Consider the following 18,763-nt stretch of genomic DNA (forward strand, 5'->3'; position numbering starts at 1 on the left):
CTGTATTACTCCAGTCTTAGTCAGAGTTCCTGCTTATGTCATATATCGGTTCATTGCCGATATATACATATGTTAGTCAGACGTTACGAATAGTTTCATTGATAGCTGTAATTGTAATACGCTAGGAAATCATACTTATTGTATATTTATCTGTGTCACGTTCATCTATCTTGATCCTGCTATTTTCTGACTATTCTGTCCTGTCTTTGTGAGGCACGCCATCGCCGCAACGCATTGGCTGCCTCATTCCAGTCTGTCTGGTTTTGGACGCTTGCTGTCGCTAAGTAGCCGCTAGCTAGCAAGCGTTCATTCTGTCTACTTGTTCTGATCTCCTCAGTCCTGGTTTATGCGCTCAGCGCTACTTTGCGCTGAGACGTTATTACGAAAGTGTTGTTTGTGGCTGCTCGGATCTGCACCGGCTCTGTGCACCACAATCTCCTATTGGAGTCAGTCCTCTCCTCCACTAAACTGGGGATATCCTGATCCCTTGTGCTGGTGTGTGTACCTCCTTCACGTCAGCTTATGTGTTGTATGCTGACTGTGGAGATTACACCTCCAAGCGTGACAAATGCGGGACGGTGGTGAAGAGAAATCTACGCCCTGGCAGGTATTAGAGGATCAAGACAGGGCATAGATTTCAATTACTGCTGTCCGTAAGCGGTTAATTACTATCTTCCAGCATCAAACAGTTGCAGCATTATGGGGGTTAGTTTTTAATTATGTGCCAGGCTAAGGAACAGAAGGTCCCTTTTTGCTTTTACTTTCAGGCAGGGGACACACTTGTCTGTCAGTTTTCTGCATGTGTTTTTTTCTTCACTCCATGTGTGTTTTATGCAGAAAAATGCATGTTTTCACAGCAGCTAATGTAATTGATGGAGAAAACTGACAAAATGTGCAGAAATATCCTGCAGGACGTCAATTTTTTCTGTGCACGAAAAACGCGTTAAGTGGGAACTAGCTCATTGATTAACATGAGTTCTCAGTTTAAATCCGTTTTTCTGTGCAGAAACCGTGCACGAAAACAGTCAAGTGTGACCCCTGCCCAAAAGGAAAAAATTTGAAGTTTAATGTTGAATCAAGCTGAGCTCAACCTGTATGTAGAAGTACTAAAAAAGAACATTTTATGATGGTTTAATCTTATTCTTGATTGACTGACTTTGGTTTTATTCCAGCAGAATAAAGATGTGTATGAACCTTTCTGTAAAGTTCCTGTAATCACTTCTTCAAAAGAGGAACAGAAATTAATTGCAACATCTAATAAGGTAAGAAATAAGTGGATATTATCATATGTGGGTGGTGTAAAAGGGGGACTGGAGTTTAATTTTCTATAAAGAGATTGTTTTATATGAAAGGAGCACTATGGTGAGAATTATGATAATCTGATAACCTAGCTAACGTGTAACAGGAAAGACTTCAGTGAACTTGTAAGAAGAAAGATTTTAAAACACACCTGAAATGTGAGGAATATGGAGGCTGACCTATTTATTTTTTGTAATTAATGTAAATTGCCTGGTTGTCCTGCTGATCCTATGTGGGTACACACATCAGATAAAAGTCTTTGGAAAATGAAAGATCACAGACCAATTTTACCCCCTTCCATGTAGTATGAGGGCATACTCTACACAGTCTATTCTATTGAGCTGAAGATCCATCCTGGTGGATCTGATCTGCAGATGATTGTCCGTTAAGGTGTGTATGAGATCTGCAGATATTATAGACTATGAAAGCATTTTGCAGGAACTGATCTTTTGCAGAAACTGATCTTTTGCATGTGTACAGCATCCTTGTAAAGATCTTGCAAAGATTTTTATCTAAAGGGGAGTTCAGTTCAATAGAATAGACTGTGTAGAGTATGCTCATATACTACATGGAAGGGGGTAAAATTTGGCTGTGATCTTTCATTTTCCAAAGACTTTTATCTGATGTGTGTACCCACCTTAAAGAGAACCTGTACTGAGTAAAATTATTTAAAATAAACACATGAGGTAACTTCAAATGAACATTACATAGTTACCTTGCCATCAGTTCCTCTCAGAAGCACACCATTTTCTTCTGACAATGATCCCTTCCAGTTCTGACAACATTTTGTCAGAACTGAAATATATCAGTTACTCTCAGTTATATATCAGTTGCTGTCAGTTACAGCTGAGAGGAGAACTGATGTGTTCATGTTTCCCTATGGCTCAAGTGGGCGATGTTACAGTTTAACAGTGTGCTGACCAGGAAGCTGTTATGGTGTAATGGCCATTTTCAAAATGGAGGACGGAGAATTCCATTGATCACAGTGGACAAACAGGACGCAGGAGAGAAAAAAAGAGATTGAGGAGTAGACTACACAGGAGGTAAATATGACTTGTGTATGCTTATTTTGACTTTTAATTTCAGTTCAGGTTTTCTTTAAGCCGTAGACCCCCGACCAAGCATGCAGATCAAGTGCTCTGGCTTAAATTGGACTGGATTAGCTGCATGCTTGTTTCAGGTGTGTGATTTAAATGCTACTGCAACCAAAGCGCTTACAGGGTTGCCAGGCAACTTGTATTGTTTAAAAGGAAATACATATGGCAGCCCCCATATGCTTTTCATGTCATGTGTACTTTAACACTTAACTACTCAGCTACAGTATATTAATTGAATGAACAAGCTAATGTGTCATTATTTTCCTGAAGTTTATTAACATTTAATGGTCCTTTTATTAAGTTTACCTAGGATTGGTGGGGTTTTGGGGGGTTATTTTTCCATAGCTGTTTCATGTGTCTGCAAACCGGAAATGAAATGCATAGAAAGTCAGTAACATCTGTGTTACTTCTCCTTACAGCCAGCAGTCAAATTACTTTACAACAGAAGCAATAACAAGTATTCCTATACCAGGTATGATTTGGCACTCTCTCTTTTTGAGAAATGAATGCATCTGCCATGTGAATGTTGCTTAACTTCAATAAAGTGTTCACTGCTCCAGGATCATGCCAGTATAACGGAGGCAATAGAGGAATGTGAAATTGCAGGGTCTAAATGCATTTTTGCTGCCAGCTTCTAATGTCAACACATATAATGCCAATTCCTTGAATCAGGTGGATAGTCGTTGTTAAAGAGAGTCTGAAGCGAGAATGAATTTCGCTTCAGACCTCATAGATAGCAGGGGCATGCGTGCCCCTGCTAAACCGCCGCTAAACGGGGGTCCCTTCACCCCCAAATCCCCCTCCGTGCAGCGCATCCCCTCTTCCGCATAGAGGCAGGTCTAACCGCCGCAGCCCTGCCTCACGTGCGTCTGTCAGCGTGTATCTCCGCCTCTCCCCGCCCCTCTCAGTCTTCCTTCACTGAGAGGGGCGGGGGAGAGGTGGCGATGCGCCGCTGATTGACGGCGCTGAGAGGCAGGGCTGCAGCCGTTAGCCCTGCCTGAAGAGCAGCAAAATCTATGACCAGATTGGTCGTTGATTTTGCAGGGGTGGGTTTGGGGGTGAAGGGACCCCCGTTTAGCCGCGGGATAGCGGAGTTTTAGCAGGGGCACACATGCCCATGCTGAATGTAAGCACTGAAGCGAGATTTATTCTCGCTTCAGTGTCTCTTTAACTTATGTTAGGAGATGTAGATTATCCGAATGAAACTCACATTCTTAGAATGAGCTAAATACAGTCCGTTTCAGGCTCAGTGGGTGGGCTGCTGCTTGGTTTGCATCATCTTGCTGTTCATGATGTAATGAGGCACGTACAGAATAAATCTGTGCTCCTTGCCAAGTATTTTTTTACATCAGCTAATTAAGGACATAGACAAAAATATCTGCAACTGTTTGCCTACACAGGACTAGGGATATTAGTTGCTCAGCATATATCAGGGTCAAGTTCATGGTGGTATCTAAGTCCTTGTGTATGTTTTGGAAGTACTAGTCGCCTTGATTACTTCCAAAGGCAAGTGGGTCAGGTCTCGCATATACACAGTACGGATTTGCCTCTCTTCAGAACCACTCAGCGGTGCGAGTGCTTTAGAGGCCTTCCTAGGAGTCCCAAAGGTATGGAACTTCAACTGGGAGCGGCGGTAGACCAGGGCACAGAGAGAGGACCAGGCATGCTCAGAGTTGTTTATTACACAAAACATGATTGGGTCATGCCCGGAATTTGGTCTATGAGGTCCAAAGCAGTCTCTCTAGATAAGAAATTATCCATTTTGTTTTTGTTTTTTTTTTGTTTTGTTTTTTTGCCAGTGTCGCTTCCAATTTCCAATTAAGATTTACTCTGAGGGGATACACTATGAAATTTACCACATTTTTAAATCCTATTTAGCTAGAGCCTGAACATGAGTGAACGAAGGTGTTTCCATCGAGTTACAATTAGCTACAACTAGATGACTGGCTGCATATAAAATGTGTGTAACTTTGTTAAAGGAATTTTTTTTATGGAAATGTATGGAAACAATAGTGAAAATACGTTTTTCATATTATTTATTTTGCAGTAATTCAGACGACAACATGCTGAAGAACATTGAGCTGTTCGATAAACTGTCTTTGCGATTTAATGGGAGGGTTTTATTTATTAAAGACGTGATTGGTGATGAGATCTGCTGCTGGTCATTTTATGGCCAAGGTCGGAAAATTGCAGAGGTGTGTTGTACATCTATTGTTTACGCCACAGAGAAGAAACAAACAAAGGTAGACCAACATTCCCTTTTCTTTTTCTTTGTTTTATGGATGCATTATGCAGATTTAGAGTTACATTGATCAGCTTTTGACAAATAAAGTTCAATCATTGTGGTTGCATGCAATACAGCAGCTCAGTTGTACGAGTTAGCAGGTGTTGTGGGTGTGGGACAGCTGATGCTTTGCTATGTATTATCCAGCTGTTTAGATTGCAGAAGAGCAAGACACAAACAGACCTGTATGAGAAGAAAACAAAAATTCTTCTGTAGTGTACCAACACAGGCCTACATAAAAGTTTGTGCCTGGAACTGGGTTTTGAAGCTGTACGCCAGAGCAAATATATACAGGTGAACTTTAGCTGCAAATAAAACATTAAAATGTTGCTCCAGGTTCTCCTCAAGATTGGGGAACAGAGGTTATGTTCCAGCCAGTCCTTTGCTCCCCTTTTCTTCCTTTGTTGGGTATCTTGTTTTGTCAGCTTTGATCATTTTTACAGATAAACAACTGGGATGTGGCTTTTTTTTTTTTTTTTGCCTTGTTTGAAGTCCCTGTTCACAGTGGGGCATTGTAGTGCGACTTTATGGTGGCATCTTTACACATAAAGTCTCACTGCAGTACTAAGCCTATGTGACGTTCAGAGTGCATCCAGAGCGATGCAATCCAACAGACTACAGCAGTGTTTCACATACCTGCCTTTGTGACTCCCCCAACAGTGTATGTTTTATAGGTACCTTACCTACCTATAGCGTGACTTACTTACTCCTCGATGCGGCGGTTGGGGAGAAGTGTGAGATCACACCCAGCCCGGCAAAGGGGAGCGTCCTGCTGCTGAGACCTGATAGGTATGTGAGAAAGTGGCAGGGGTACATTTGAATGGCCCAACCAGAGGTGAGCCAAGTAGTTATCCATCAGGTCCGGCTAGACACGGACTGCAGACATTGGATACAAGCTTTATTCAAAGCTGATTGGCTCACAGTGTACCATGTTGGGTATATAAGGAAAATTGTGTCATTTGTGTTTGTAACATGCACGTCTTAGCTTGATAAAGAGGCAGACAGCCTCGGAACGTCGCTTTATATGCTGCATGATTGCTTGAATAATAAAAGAGCTATAATATTACTTGGATGGTGCCGGCCTACTCTTTTCTACTACGTTTGGATCTGGAGTGTTGCTTGATAGGCCGAGGCACATCATTGATAGACACCGGAGGAGTGCTCCACCACTTTGCTACACCAGTAGGTACCTTTCCTAGGTGGATTCCATGTAGCTGACAACACCTGAGCGCTGTTGGGGACAGGTTTGAGAAATGTTGGACTACAGTATCTCGACGCAGTGCATGCAGCGGGTAACCACATAACGCATGTCTTAACAGTGATTGTGACGCAAACTTTTCATTGACTGTATGCAACGTAATGGTTGCTTAATGTGCGGGGCAACTTTTTTTTCCCCCCATTGCGTTCCTGTTTTTACAAGTAACGCAACAAAGCTCCCACTTTGAACTGGGCCCTTACTATTTTGTTGTCTGTTGTAGTTAGGAAAATTCAATCAAAAAGGTACAAATAATGAAATAAAAACCCAAAATATGATGTACATTTTTCCAACTCTGTTTCTTAAACAAATTGTTCGGTGTTTACCAAAACTTCTTTAGCCAAGTTTAATTTGGCCTTATTACAGTTGAAACACCAATATGATGACACTTTCCTGGTATTTTTTTTTTTTCACTTGAAAATAATTTTTACTATGTAATCACCTAGGTTGAGTTTCCAGAGGCAAGAATCTATGAAGAGACCCTCAACATTCTGCTGTATGAAGCACAGGATGGACGAGGGCCAGACAATGCTTTGTTGGAGGCCACAGGAGGAGCAGCTGGTCGTTCCCACCATCTAGAAGATGATGATGAGCGTGATCGTATTGAAAGAGTAAGACGCATCCACATCAAGCGGCCAGATGACAGAGCGCATCTCCACCAATAGGACTTGTCTTGTCCATGTTCATTGCGGTTTTTCCGTCCACAAGAGAACTGTCTGCCCATAGTAAGCCCAACCTACATGGGAGAAGGCCTGTTGAAATGGTTCTCTACTACACATCAACTTGTGAATCTTAAGTCAAGACCCAGCTGTTACACATGTTGCAAATTTAACTCGTACTGATGGGACAATGAGTTAAGTTTTTGTATGTTCTTTGTGTGTGGATTTCCTCAGTCCTAAAATAGTATTGGCTGTGTATGCTGGCGAATAAAGAGCCAACACAAGATCTATCAAAGGTGAGGAAGAGCGCCAAAAAAAATCTTTGTTCGGATGGACTTCAGTTGTTGCCTTATGCATTGCTTGATATGTTGTGGTGTACATTTGGTTTGACTTACATAGGTTACCTGGGGCTGAAGGACATGGGAGAACCAAACATGATCCTGCAGACCTAGCCTGGGCTTATTAAAAAGTTTTTGCTATTACATGTCAAGTGTTTGCAACCATTACCTGGATTTCCGTGGACCACAGTGAGAGATGCTAAAAAGCTAGAGTGTGTAATATTCCAGTTGTGTGTATGATGGTTTATTTTGTTAGTCCAGGGATGTCATGTTCATGAAAAAGCTCTTGATACTTTTTAATTTATATTACTTTGTTTTTGAATAGCCCTTATTGTGGTCCAGTTTTACCCAGTTTGCAAAATCTTGCTATCTAGTAGCCGTCAATTTGTAGTAAATGAAGACAAAGTTTCACTTATGTACTCCATAAATCTGCAGTCCAGGAGAATGTTAGTGAGTCCCTGCAGTCCAGGAGAATGTTAGTGAGTCCAAGTCCATTGTCTGTATACTGTCTGTTCACCAGCAGACACATACTGTATTTCAGCTCTGTGCAGGTTATTTCTATTCATCGGTTTTCATCTTTGCTGCTCTTGCTGCATTACTGTTTAGCTTTGACATTAACACACATGCAGTGAGTATTCAGAAGTTTTGTTTTTGTTTTTCTTTTATGTCAACTTTGAAACTTTTGGCTTTAAAGGAATCAGTCTGACAATTATCCCAACCACCTACACAAGCAATGCACTTTCAAGTATTTGTTTTTATGTGAAAATGAATATTCTGTGTATTTTTTGTTTTTAAGTAGTCTTAGTTCATTATGTGTATAAAATAATTTATATTGCCCCATTTCCTTAATAAACTGCAGAATATGTTTCAGTGATTTAGCACTTATGTCATGGTGGTGTTTGTGTGTTGCCTCAAGTATGCATTGTATTTCCTTTCCTAATAATCAATGGTAAAACAAAAAAGGATTTTTGACTTTTTTCCATGTTGCTTAATCAAAAATCTATCTTATCAATAAAATAAAATCCACGGCAATCAGGCTAAAGCAAAAAAAAAAAAAAACAACAACTTTGTTTTAATAAACAGCAATTGCAATAAATAGAATTGTTAAAATGACCAAATAATCACACAACCCACATAAGTTCTTACACCACGCACACCCTCACTGCAATAAGCACTGGCAAACACTATTGGGGTGGCTGGGAGAGCAGAGTCCAGTTATCATACAGGCATCTTCTGTATGAGAAACGGAACGGTTGTAAATTCTTAGTAACGTAAGTCCAGTATAAAAAAGAGGTATGGAATTCCAATGGCTTGATCTGAGGAAGAGTTCTGCCTCTTGAAAAAACATCCTGACTCACTAGTGTTGCTACATCATTTGGATGGAAGTGTCCCACAAAACTACTGACAATATACAGCGCAGGCACAAAAGGATACAAGTGAACAACCCCCAGTGTTCTCCCCAGAATTTTTTTCCAGCCGGGTGGCATAAAATAGTAGCCGGGTGGCATGAAAAAGTAGCCGGGTGGGGCGAGTTGAAAATGCAGGGCAACTGTGCTTACAGCATAGGAGGTGGTGAGGAGGTGAGCCGATGACAGCCGGGTGGTCACCAAATCTAGCCGGGTGGAGCACCCGGCTAAAAGAGCCTGGGGAGAACACTGACCCCATTTGGAACGTGTGATCAGACCTAACGTGCAGTCTCTCCTCCCGCACTGAAGATGGCATATCAAGTGTGGGGAGGATCAGGAAGACCAGCATTCTGAAGGCATACGTCCTGATTAACTATGGAGGATAAACATTTACAACCCCTCTTTGGCTTCAATTCATCAAAGGGTGTTCGATAACAAAACCCCAGTCCTTAAAATACCGCATTCGGTATTTTACACTTCACTGTGCTAATTCATCAATATTTTCCCATGTGCGGTAGAGGTTCGTTAAGTTACCAAACTACTAGGCTTCAATTCATCAAAGGCTGTTCATAACAGCAGAGTGGTGCAGAGCAGCTTGGAATGTCTCTGTGTTGTTACAAGCTGATAACAATAGAAGGCATCCAGACATCCCTTTACATGTAAACGTGTTATAGTTACTGTTACTTGTACTGCCTCTGCAGCTCTGAATCTGTCCATCAGTCTTTCTTAACATTTTATTTATTTGCCACAACGTAGATGAACTTCCTGGAGACATTACAAATGCCATGCTTGGTGATTTCACCACCAGCATCTTTGCATTATCAAACAGGGCCTGAAAGGGTTACACCACCGAAGGGAATCTGGGGATATATTTTGACCCGTTCTCTCTGCTCACTGCTTGGGGGGTCTGAAAGCTTGTGTGGAGAAGCCTGTGTGACCTATCAGCGGCACTTGCAGGAGAACATGGGCTGTTTCTATTGGCTGCCTGCTCCTGCTAATCATGAAAACATTCACACAGAAGGCTTTCGAAGCCTGTAACGACAGGGGAGAGCTTGAGATAAACACCGAATGTGTTAGCGAATGTGGGAACCTTGATGAATTAACATTTGTTGAGCACATGTCGGTAATTTATCTCATTGCTGTGTCATTTCAGCTTCTCATTCGGTAACAGCTTTGATGAATTAATTTTCTAAAGTGCTCCCTTAAGTCAGCTGTTTTTAGCATTACCGAATGCGGTAATGCTTGATGAATTGAAGCCTTTGTCTCCTACAGAAGATTCACGTATGGTAACTGGACTATGCTACTGAAGAGAATTTGACAGTTGGAAGCAATGATTGTCCTGTATAAAGAGATTGCTTTCCCAGCCTCCCCATTAGTGCTTAAAGTGGATCCGAGATGAACTTTTACTCATTGCATAATTGTGTTCCTTTCCTATAGTTTATAGGGCATTCCTCAAGCCAAATATCTTTTTTGTTTTTGTTTTAATACTCGAATTCTCTATAAACTAAATAAGCCCCACCCACAGTTTTCAGAGAGCCTTGGCAGTAGCAAGGGCTCATGGGAGCTCAGTCTGGGCAGGGGGAAGAGGAGGTATTACTAGCCAGATATTTCAGAGGGGAGGAGGAGGGGGGATTAGGTTTTTTTTCAGTCTGAGTGCTGATGGTGCAGATAAGCCTGCCTCTGTGTAATGTTTACAAACAACATGGCTGCTGTCATTGTATCATAGGAAGAAATAATCATATTCTATTAAAGCAGTATGCAGACAGATTTGCTGTTTAAACCATCTAAACTGTACATAAGATATATAGACAAGTTACTTGTTATAGTTAGTTATTCATCTCGGATCCGCTTTAAAATAGTGCTCACTGCTGTGAGGGTGTGCGCAGTGTGAGAACGTATGTTGGTTGTGTGATCATTTGGTTATTTTAACAGTTCACTTACTGCAATTGCTATTTAACATATTTTATTTAAACTTTTATTCTGAGTACAATATTTTTTTGCAGTACAACTAACAAGCGAGTAGTATATTGGAAAGGGACTGTATCTATATACAGTAATAAAATATATATACAGTATAAAAATCTATATTTTTCAAACACTTTTAAATGTTAATATGCTTTTGTGGCCGCATGCTCATTTGTTTATGAGCACGATTGTACTATGTATGTGCGAGTACAGTCCGTGCCCCCACAGTAGCATGAAGCTGTTCTGTTCTTGATGCAAAAGCAGCTTTGTCCTACTGCACAGGCCCATCCGGTACTCGCACATGCATGGTTTGGCCACTCTTGAACACAGATGGGAACAAGGCTGCAAACAAGAAGAGGACCCCCGGCAGCAACATGGACTATAGTCTTTATACAACTTGGGTTTTTAACTTTTTTACTTTTTGAAGTCGCAGGTTTGCTTTAAATATCACAAATGTTATTTGTTTAGAACGCCACCTGCAGTTTTACCGTTAAGATATGCATGTACACCAGATTTTACTTGCTCAGCTGTTGGCTGGAAAGTTTATTCCGAACTCTCCTGTGAGTACAGACGTTTCCTGACGTTATTGCTGAAGATGATATTGGCGTCGCGTCACATTGCATCACTAACAGTTGACCTCTGTTCTTCTATGGGCAGTCCCCACAACGGTGCCCCACTCACTTGTCTTCCCAGCTCCTCAGAATGGATGCTCCCAGAACGTTCCTTGAATAGTCTTCCCAGGCATCAGTTGTTGAAAGTATGGATGTCTCCTTAGGCTATTGATCAGATGTGTTTTATGGTGTGTAATAGTGATAGCGCCGTAGAGAACAATAGGGCATAGTCACTTGTCACAAAGTCTGAAGACTTGTTTGCTTTAGTAATATTGGAAACCACTTACTACAGAAGTAATAAAACACTTCTGCTCACAAACTTTTACCAAATAGGTGCAGATGGAGCCAAAAAAATGAAATGTTTAATTCTAATATTTCTGTTGTAATGAAATTTTTAATTCTAATATATTTCCCTCTCATAATTTGGGCCTGTGCACCCTCCTGTGTCTTACACACCAGTAACCTTTTGTTCTCAAAACCTATGCACTGCAAATCTGGTGCATAACTACAAATCGTATGGTCCCCCAGCAAGGCTTAAATGGAGCCCTGCTCCTACGTTACTATAATACCCTTACTGGCTCATGGAAGTTGTGCAGCCATCACAATGCGCCCGCCCTAATCCCTACAACAAGAATGGATACCTTCTCCCCTTTCCTGCCACGCCCACTAGTCATCCCCCATTCCCAAGATAGTATAGCCAGCATCCCCTTACTTCCACTTCATAGACGTGCAGCCATCATTCCCCCTCCTCCTCACAGCTGTTGTGGACACCATTCTCATTTTTAAAAAAATGAGCTGACACCACACCCCTCTCTATAGTAAGTGCTGCCATCATTCCCCCCTATAAAACATTGGGTCTCTAACTCCACTCACCCTCATAACAAGTACTACAACCAAGTATTGCAGCTAGCAATGTTTCCTGCACCCCTCATAAGTGTAGCTAGTACACCTTTCTTCTGCCACCAGTTGCATCTGTTGCAGCTGGTGATGCGCAAATTTATCAATTTTCGTCATGATTTTGACATTTGAATATTAGCGAAAGCACGTTATCGCCCAGCTGAGAATCCTTGTGCAAAAGATATAGAAGCATGAAAAAATATATTTTTTCCAACTACATTGAAGTCAATGGGTGTAAGAAAACTACTTTGCACAGGCAAAGACAACTGAAGCGAGAGAAATATGAAGACTGCCATATTTATTTCATTTTAAAGAGACACTGAAGCGAAAAAAAATATATGATGAATTGGTTGTGTACTATGAATAATTACTAGAAGATTAGCAGCAAAGAAAATATTCTCATATTTTTATTTTCAAGTATATAGTGTTTTTTCTAACATTGCATCATTCTCTAATATGTGCAGATTACACAACACTCAGCATTCAAAATGATTATTTCAGAGCAGTCTGTGAACTAATGACCTGTCCTCTGCCAGAGGAAAAGTAAATAGTTGACTAACAGTTGAGATAATAAAAGTCAGAAAACAGCCCTCTCCACGTCGTAGAGATTAATGGCTTTTTTTGCATAGAGATAACAACTGGAGTTTCTTAACTCTTCCTGTACTGGAAACAATTAGACTGATGTATCTGATCTTAATGTTTTATTTCTTAGCTGTACTACACATACAAATCCTAATATCATAGTTTTTTTTCGCTTCAGTGTCTATTTAAGCAATACCAGTTGCCTGGTTTTGCTGCTGATCTGCCTCTAATACTTTTAGCCATAGACCCTGAACAAGCATGCAGCAGATCAGGTGTTTCTGGCAGTATTGTCAGATCTGACAAGAATTAGCTGCATGCTTGTTTCTGGTGATATTCAAACATTGCAGAAAATAGATCAGCAGGGCTGGCAGACAAATGCTATTGCTTAAAAAGAAATAAATATGACAGCCTCCATATTCTTCTCACTACAGCTGCCCTTTAAGTTGGAACACTGTGCCATCTCTGTCCCCTGTATCTTCTCTGCCTCCAGCATCCCCCTCTGTGTCACCTCTGATTTCTGTGCCTTCAGTTTCCCGCTACTGTGCCTCCACTGTGTCCCTCTGTACCCCTTTGTGCCTCCTTCTGTCCCCCTTTGTATCTCCTTCCTTTTGTCCTAGTGATGATCATAATGTTCTAATTTTGCTTATGCAAAATTTCACTCAAAATTCTGCAATTACAATTTTGAAATTAAATTGATTTCATATTATCCACTCAAATTTCCAGAGGGTCCCAGCACTGGATCGCAGGTTTGCTTTAAAATGTATATGCAGAACTCGGAACTCGCTATATAGTATAGTGTACCACAGCAACATGTCCTTTCACTGAGTTTAAAATGTTTTAATGTTTTAAAATTGATTTTCTTAAAAACATCATATTTTTGACTCATTTTTATGCTGTTTGTGTCGGCGGATCTGTATAGCTTGTGGGAATACTTTGTTTTTCAGAAAAATCTTGCATTAGGTGAAAATGTAAATTGAAATGTGAAAATGACTTTAGAGGAAATTCTATCTCATTCCTTGTGGCCACCTTCCTTCCTCCATAAAGTGTGCAACCATATTCGTACAGATAATGCACATAAACCACTTTTAATTGCAGTTACTACAACAGTAACAAAGGTAACATTTTAAGATGTTAGATGCAGTGCAAGAAACAAAGCAGATAAGCATTCAGTGGGATGTGATGCACTGTAACACTTCATGAGCTATTTTATTTTTAAGAAGCAGGTAGTTTACAAAAGAAGTTTGTTATTACAAAGGGGACCAGTTTTTGTGGTAATAACAGCAGCAATACCACAACACAGACAAATGATCTTCACCATGGCCAACATAACATACACAACACATTGTGTTTTCAGGCTAGATTCCATCACAGTGGAAATAGATTATATTTACACCGGTAGTGCCTCAAAGACATGTAACCGTTTTTTGTATAGTCCCATAAGTGTCTTTGACCAATAAAAATCTTCATTTGACCAAAATGTGTCCATTAGGATTTCATCCTAGGAGTTGTCTAAATGGGGAAAGTACAGAATTGATTCAGTATGCAAAATAAAGCCATACAAAGGTATAACTGTAAAAGAAGCATCAGGTATCATGCATTAGCATTGTATATACAGTGGGTTCAGTATCGCATAAGACTAATTTTAATGCACTGCGGCCACCTGGTACTTGTGCACTCAGGGTGCAGGCATGGGAAGTGCAGTGTGAGGACTGGACAAATAGGTGGATATTCACAGACCCGGTGCAAAGGAAAGCTTTGTTGCGTAGTTCAAAATCTCTCTCAAACTGAGTGGATTTATTACTTTGATGGAAGGGACATTTCTCATCACAAGACCCAACAGCGTATTCAGGAGACATGTTATCAAACACAAGTCCCCTTCTGGCTCAGTAACTGCATCTTAGTACATCTAACCATATTGCACTCAGGTTTCTGAAAAAATCTTGACCGACTCTGGTGAGCTGGTGAAATTAACAGGTCCGAGCTAAATTTGAGATATACATACATTTTTTTATGAGTTGACAATCAGACCACCAGAGCAAGGTGCATGCATGGACAGGCAGGAATGTATTGTATACTATTTTTCCTGACAGGGAAGGGAAGAGACGAGACACTACCAGCCCAAGATTCTCTCCATGTAAACAATGGCGATTTAAGTGGGATGAAACTATATTAACCCATTCAGGTTCTGTCGTTTTCACGTGAGAAATGTTCACCTCCCATTCATTAGCCTATAACTTTATCACTACTTATCACAATGCACTGATCTATATCTTGTTTTTTCTGCCACCAATTAGGCTTTCTTTGGGGGGTACATTTTGCTAAGAGCCACTTTACTGTAAATGCATTTTAACAGGAAGAATAAGAAAAAAATGGAAAAATTCAATATTTCTCAGATTTTAGCCATTATAGTTTTAAAATAAAACATGCCTCCATAATTAAAACTCACGTATTGTATTTGCCCATATGTCCCGGTTATTGCACCGTTAAAATTATGTCCCTATCACAATGTATGGCGACAATATTTTATTTGGAAATAAAGGTGCATTTTTTCCATTTTGCATCTATCACTACTATTTACAAGTTAAAAATAAAAAAAAATAGAAATATTTCATCTTTACATTGATATTTAAAAAGTTTAGACCCTTAGGTAAATATTTACATGTTTTTTTTTTATTATTGTAATGTTGTTTTTTTTATAGTAAACATTTTATTTGGGTAGTTTTGGGAGGGTGGGAGGTAAACAATAGATTTATAATGTAAATGTGTGTTAATTTTTTTTTCTTTTTTCTTACAGGTGTAGTATTACTTTTTGGCCACAAGATGGCGGCCATGAGTTTGTTTACATGACGTCACTCTAAGCGTAGCCCACGCTTAGAGTGACGCATCGGGCAGGGAACAGCCAGAAAAGGCACAGCTTCCGAGAGAAGCTGTCGCTTTTTCAGCGGGGGAGAGGAATCAATGATCGGGCACCATAGCCCGATACATTGATTCCGTGGCTACCGAATCCGCGGTCGGGAGTGCGCGCGATCGGCCGCGGGAGCGCGCATGGTTCCTGGACGTAGAAACTACGTCCAGGAACCAAAATAGGTTAACTGAACAAAAAAAATAATAATATAATCAGAAATTACTTGTTTAGCTCACCTCATGTTTTTAGTGTTCACTGTCAGATTTAGGAGGCTGGGTGGTAAGCACTTTTAGGTGGCAAGAGCTCATTAGTGCTACTTCTCAGAATAGTTTCAGCACATTGGACTGTGAGCCCTTTTGACAGACAAGTAATTTGAGTGATTCAGCACTCATAGTTGTTTTAAAGGGACTCAGAGCACCTCTCATGGGCATGCCTTTAAGACTCCGACCAGTACTGCAAAGTACTTAACCACTTTCCCCTCCACTACAGTATATCTACGTCAGCTGTGGCACCCTCCAAGCCACAGCCACGTAGATATACTGACCTGCTTGCAGCGCTGTTGTGCAGGGACAGGTGCGCTTCAGAGCGCACCCCCCGGCACTGTCAGCTGCCTTACTAATTGGCAAAAGGGAACATGTTCCCTTGTAGCCAATTAGTGACCCCCCGCGGATGAATGATCACCGCTGTAGCAAACAGCGTGATCATTCATCTTTCCCCCTCCGTGGCCAGATCGTAAAAAAACCACCCCTGCAAGATGAATATCTTACCTGAACTGGTTCCTGCGATCATCCTGCAGCTCCAGCCTCCATTCTCCGCGGTGCACTCAGCCCTGTGACGCTGAATATCCGGGTCCCGGCTTGATGACGTTATCAAGCCGGGACCCGGATATTCAGCGTCACAGGGCTGAGTGAAGAGCGGAGAATGGAGGCTGGAGCTGCAGGATGATCGCAGGAACCAGGTAAGGTGAGATATTCATCTTGCAGGGGCGTTTTTTTTACGATCTGGGGGGGGGGGGGCATCGTGATAAGGGGGGGGGGCACATCAGGCTGCCTATAACAGAGGGTGGGGGTTTAAAATCTGAAGGGGGGGGGGTTTAAATTATTATTGGGACCCATCAGGGTAATGGAGTGGGGGATTTTATAATGGGGGGCACATCTGATGGTCCTGAGGGACATAACTTAATGCTGGGGGGCACATATGCAATAATGGGGTGGGGGCGCTAATCCTGGGGACACATCTGGCTATAATGGGGAACACTGATCCTGGGGACACATCTGGCTATAATGAGGGGTGCTTATTTGTGATACGCAGCTGTATAAATATATGTGGGGGGGTCGCAAATGCAGGGGCATATCTGGCTATACTGGGGGGCTGATATTGGGGGCACATCTGGCTATACTGGGGGGGTCTGATACTGGGCACACATCTGGCTATCTATCCTTGGGGGACTTAATACTGATGGCATGTCTTTTACCTACTGTAGCACTTTGTATTTTTTACTAGAATTGAAGAAAACCTGAGAAATAATGCAATTTTAACGTTTTCCCCTCTTTTGTCCCGCTAAAATGCGCAGAAAAAAAAAATTATCGGGACAAAATACCCGCCAATGAAAGTCTAGTTTGTCCTGAAAAAAAACGATACCTAGATCATTTAGGTGTCGTGAGTAGGGATAAAGTTATGGCTAATTAAAAAGGGACACCGCTAAAGCGTCAAAACTGCTCTGGTCAATAAGGGGAAAACAAGGTCTGGATGCGAAGTGGTTAAAAATGCATACTTTTCTGTAGCTTGTGCTCTACTCTTTCGTTTGATACCTGAATTGCCGCTTTACACCAAATAGTTTTCGTTTGATTTAAATTTAAAAATCGAGGCTGCCATCTTGGATATGTTATAACTTCCTGGTCACCCCTGCCTTCTCTGTTAGAGAAGTGCATCACTGAATGAAGCAGGAAGAGGAAGTGACACGCATGGCCATTGCAAGAGGCTCCTCCAGAGGGGTCATAGCACGACTTTGTTGGAAGTCGTCTGTCTTATCGGTGGCACCACTGCCGAGTTTTATAAGAAGCAGCGTATCTTCACCACATTTAGACATAATGGTACATGGGTTATTTAATTATGATCAAATGTTATTTAGCGTACACTTCACCTTCATATTGGGCCCCATTTATTAACCACCCTGGCGTTCTATTTAAATTGCCAGGGTGGCGGCAGCAGGTTTTTTTTAACGTCATTTTTTTTTTCATGCTGCCAACTGAAAGTTGGCAGCATAAAAGCCCACTAGAGGGCGCACATGGTGCTCCCTTCTAAACGCTTTCGGCGATCACAATTAACAAGAAATCCCGCAGAAAGCGGGATTTCTTGTTAGGCTTACCCCGTCGCCATGGCAACGATCGGGATGACGTCATGGACGTTCTGATGTCAGACGCCTCCGATCCAGCCCTTTGCGCTGCCCGAAAGTGTTTGGTCCAGGCAGCGCAGGGCTCGGACGGGGCCCTCTTCCGCCGCTACACGCGGCGGATCGTGATCGAAGACCACACGCAGCTAGCAAAGTGCTAGCTGCGTGTGGCGCAGTTTATTTGGTGTCAATCGGGCCAGCAGGGCCAGAGCTATCATCAGCCTCGGCAGCAATGGACGAGCTAAGCTCGTCCATACCGCCAGGAAGGTTAAGGAATCAAACCCATGGGCTTCTCCCAAATAGTGATGGTCATGTCTAGGAGAACAGTCTCTGATTTGCTAGTCATGATCATGTGCTAAGATGTGATCACAGCAAATCAGAGCTTTGCAAATCTATCAGCTGATCAAACAAATCACATGCTTCTCCATAAGTCTCCATTGAAGATTTCTTGAACCTAGCTTACCACTGTCAGGTGTCCATTCTTGGCTTTGCACACCTGAGTTTCGGGACCTGTTGTGATATCAATGCGCCCGGTATGGCCTTGGAAGAAAAATTTCAAGCTGGAGGGGAAAAAATATAATTGTGCATTACTGTAATACAGTCTCAGCCCTTCAACCCTGACAGAACCCTTCAATTAATTTTTCTCTGGAGTTCATGTATACAAGTTACGCATTGAAGGGGAAGGGGTCAGACTTAATTTTGCAGAAAGGGTGGTCTTAAAAGTGGATGTGGCTAAACACCTTTTTCACTGTAACTGCCACCTCTTTTAGATTCCCTTTATCTCTGCCTTCTATTATAACACTTCGTACCCCCCTAGTTATAATGCTCCATATTACAGTGACCCATATTTTAGCACTCCTTATTACACAGACCCCTATTACAGTATTACTTATTATACTGCCCCCATTATAGTACTCTTTATTACAGTGCTCTTCACTAAGTGTTTGGCTTCTGCGTGTTCTCATCATCAACTGTCCAGATATTCTAAATACAGGTTTCCCATGTATATGTTCTCCACTGAAGCATGAACATCATGCCAATGATAACAAATATGCAGGGGGCTGGAAGTCAGA

General features: G+C 41.5%; 2 protein-coding genes across 4 annotated transcripts in view; one reads left to right on the forward strand and one right to left on the reverse strand.

Annotated features, from left to right (window-relative positions):
- KCTD10 (potassium channel tetramerization domain containing 10) overlaps window positions 1-7,810 on the forward strand; it is a 34,448-nt gene extending 26,638 nt beyond the window's left edge. For 2 of the 3 annotated variants that reach the window (XM_068239392.1, XM_068239374.1), the window contains exons 4-7: window positions 1,173-1,262; window positions 2,816-2,868; window positions 4,444-4,639; window positions 6,382-7,810. In XM_068239392.1, the coding sequence (XP_068095493.1) occupies window positions 1,173-1,262; window positions 2,816-2,868; window positions 4,444-4,639; window positions 6,382-6,600 (558 nt within the window). In that variant the 3' untranslated portion in view covers window positions 6,601-7,810. The remainder of the gene's footprint in view (window positions 1-1,172; window positions 1,263-2,815; window positions 2,869-4,443; window positions 4,640-6,381) is intronic. The other variant, XM_068239385.1, reaches the window with a different exon arrangement.
- Window positions 7,811-13,541: 5,731 nt separating this feature from the next.
- MYO1H (myosin IH) overlaps window positions 13,542-18,763 on the reverse strand; it is an 85,556-nt gene continuing 80,334 nt past the window's right edge. The window contains exons 31-32 of the mRNA XM_068247067.1: window positions 18,154-18,250; window positions 13,542-13,902 (exon numbers count right to left, since the gene is read on the reverse strand). Coding sequence (XP_068103168.1) covers window positions 13,879-13,902; window positions 18,154-18,250 — 121 coding nt within the window. The 3' untranslated portion in view covers window positions 13,542-13,878. The remainder of the gene's footprint in view (window positions 13,903-18,153; window positions 18,251-18,763) is intronic.

The sequence above is a fragment of the Hyperolius riggenbachi genome, chromosome 1 (genome assembly GCF_040937935.1).
Source record: "Hyperolius riggenbachi isolate aHypRig1 chromosome 1, aHypRig1.pri, whole genome shotgun sequence".
In the NCBI taxonomy this organism is placed as follows: domain Eukaryota; kingdom Metazoa; phylum Chordata; class Amphibia; order Anura; family Hyperoliidae; genus Hyperolius; species Hyperolius riggenbachi.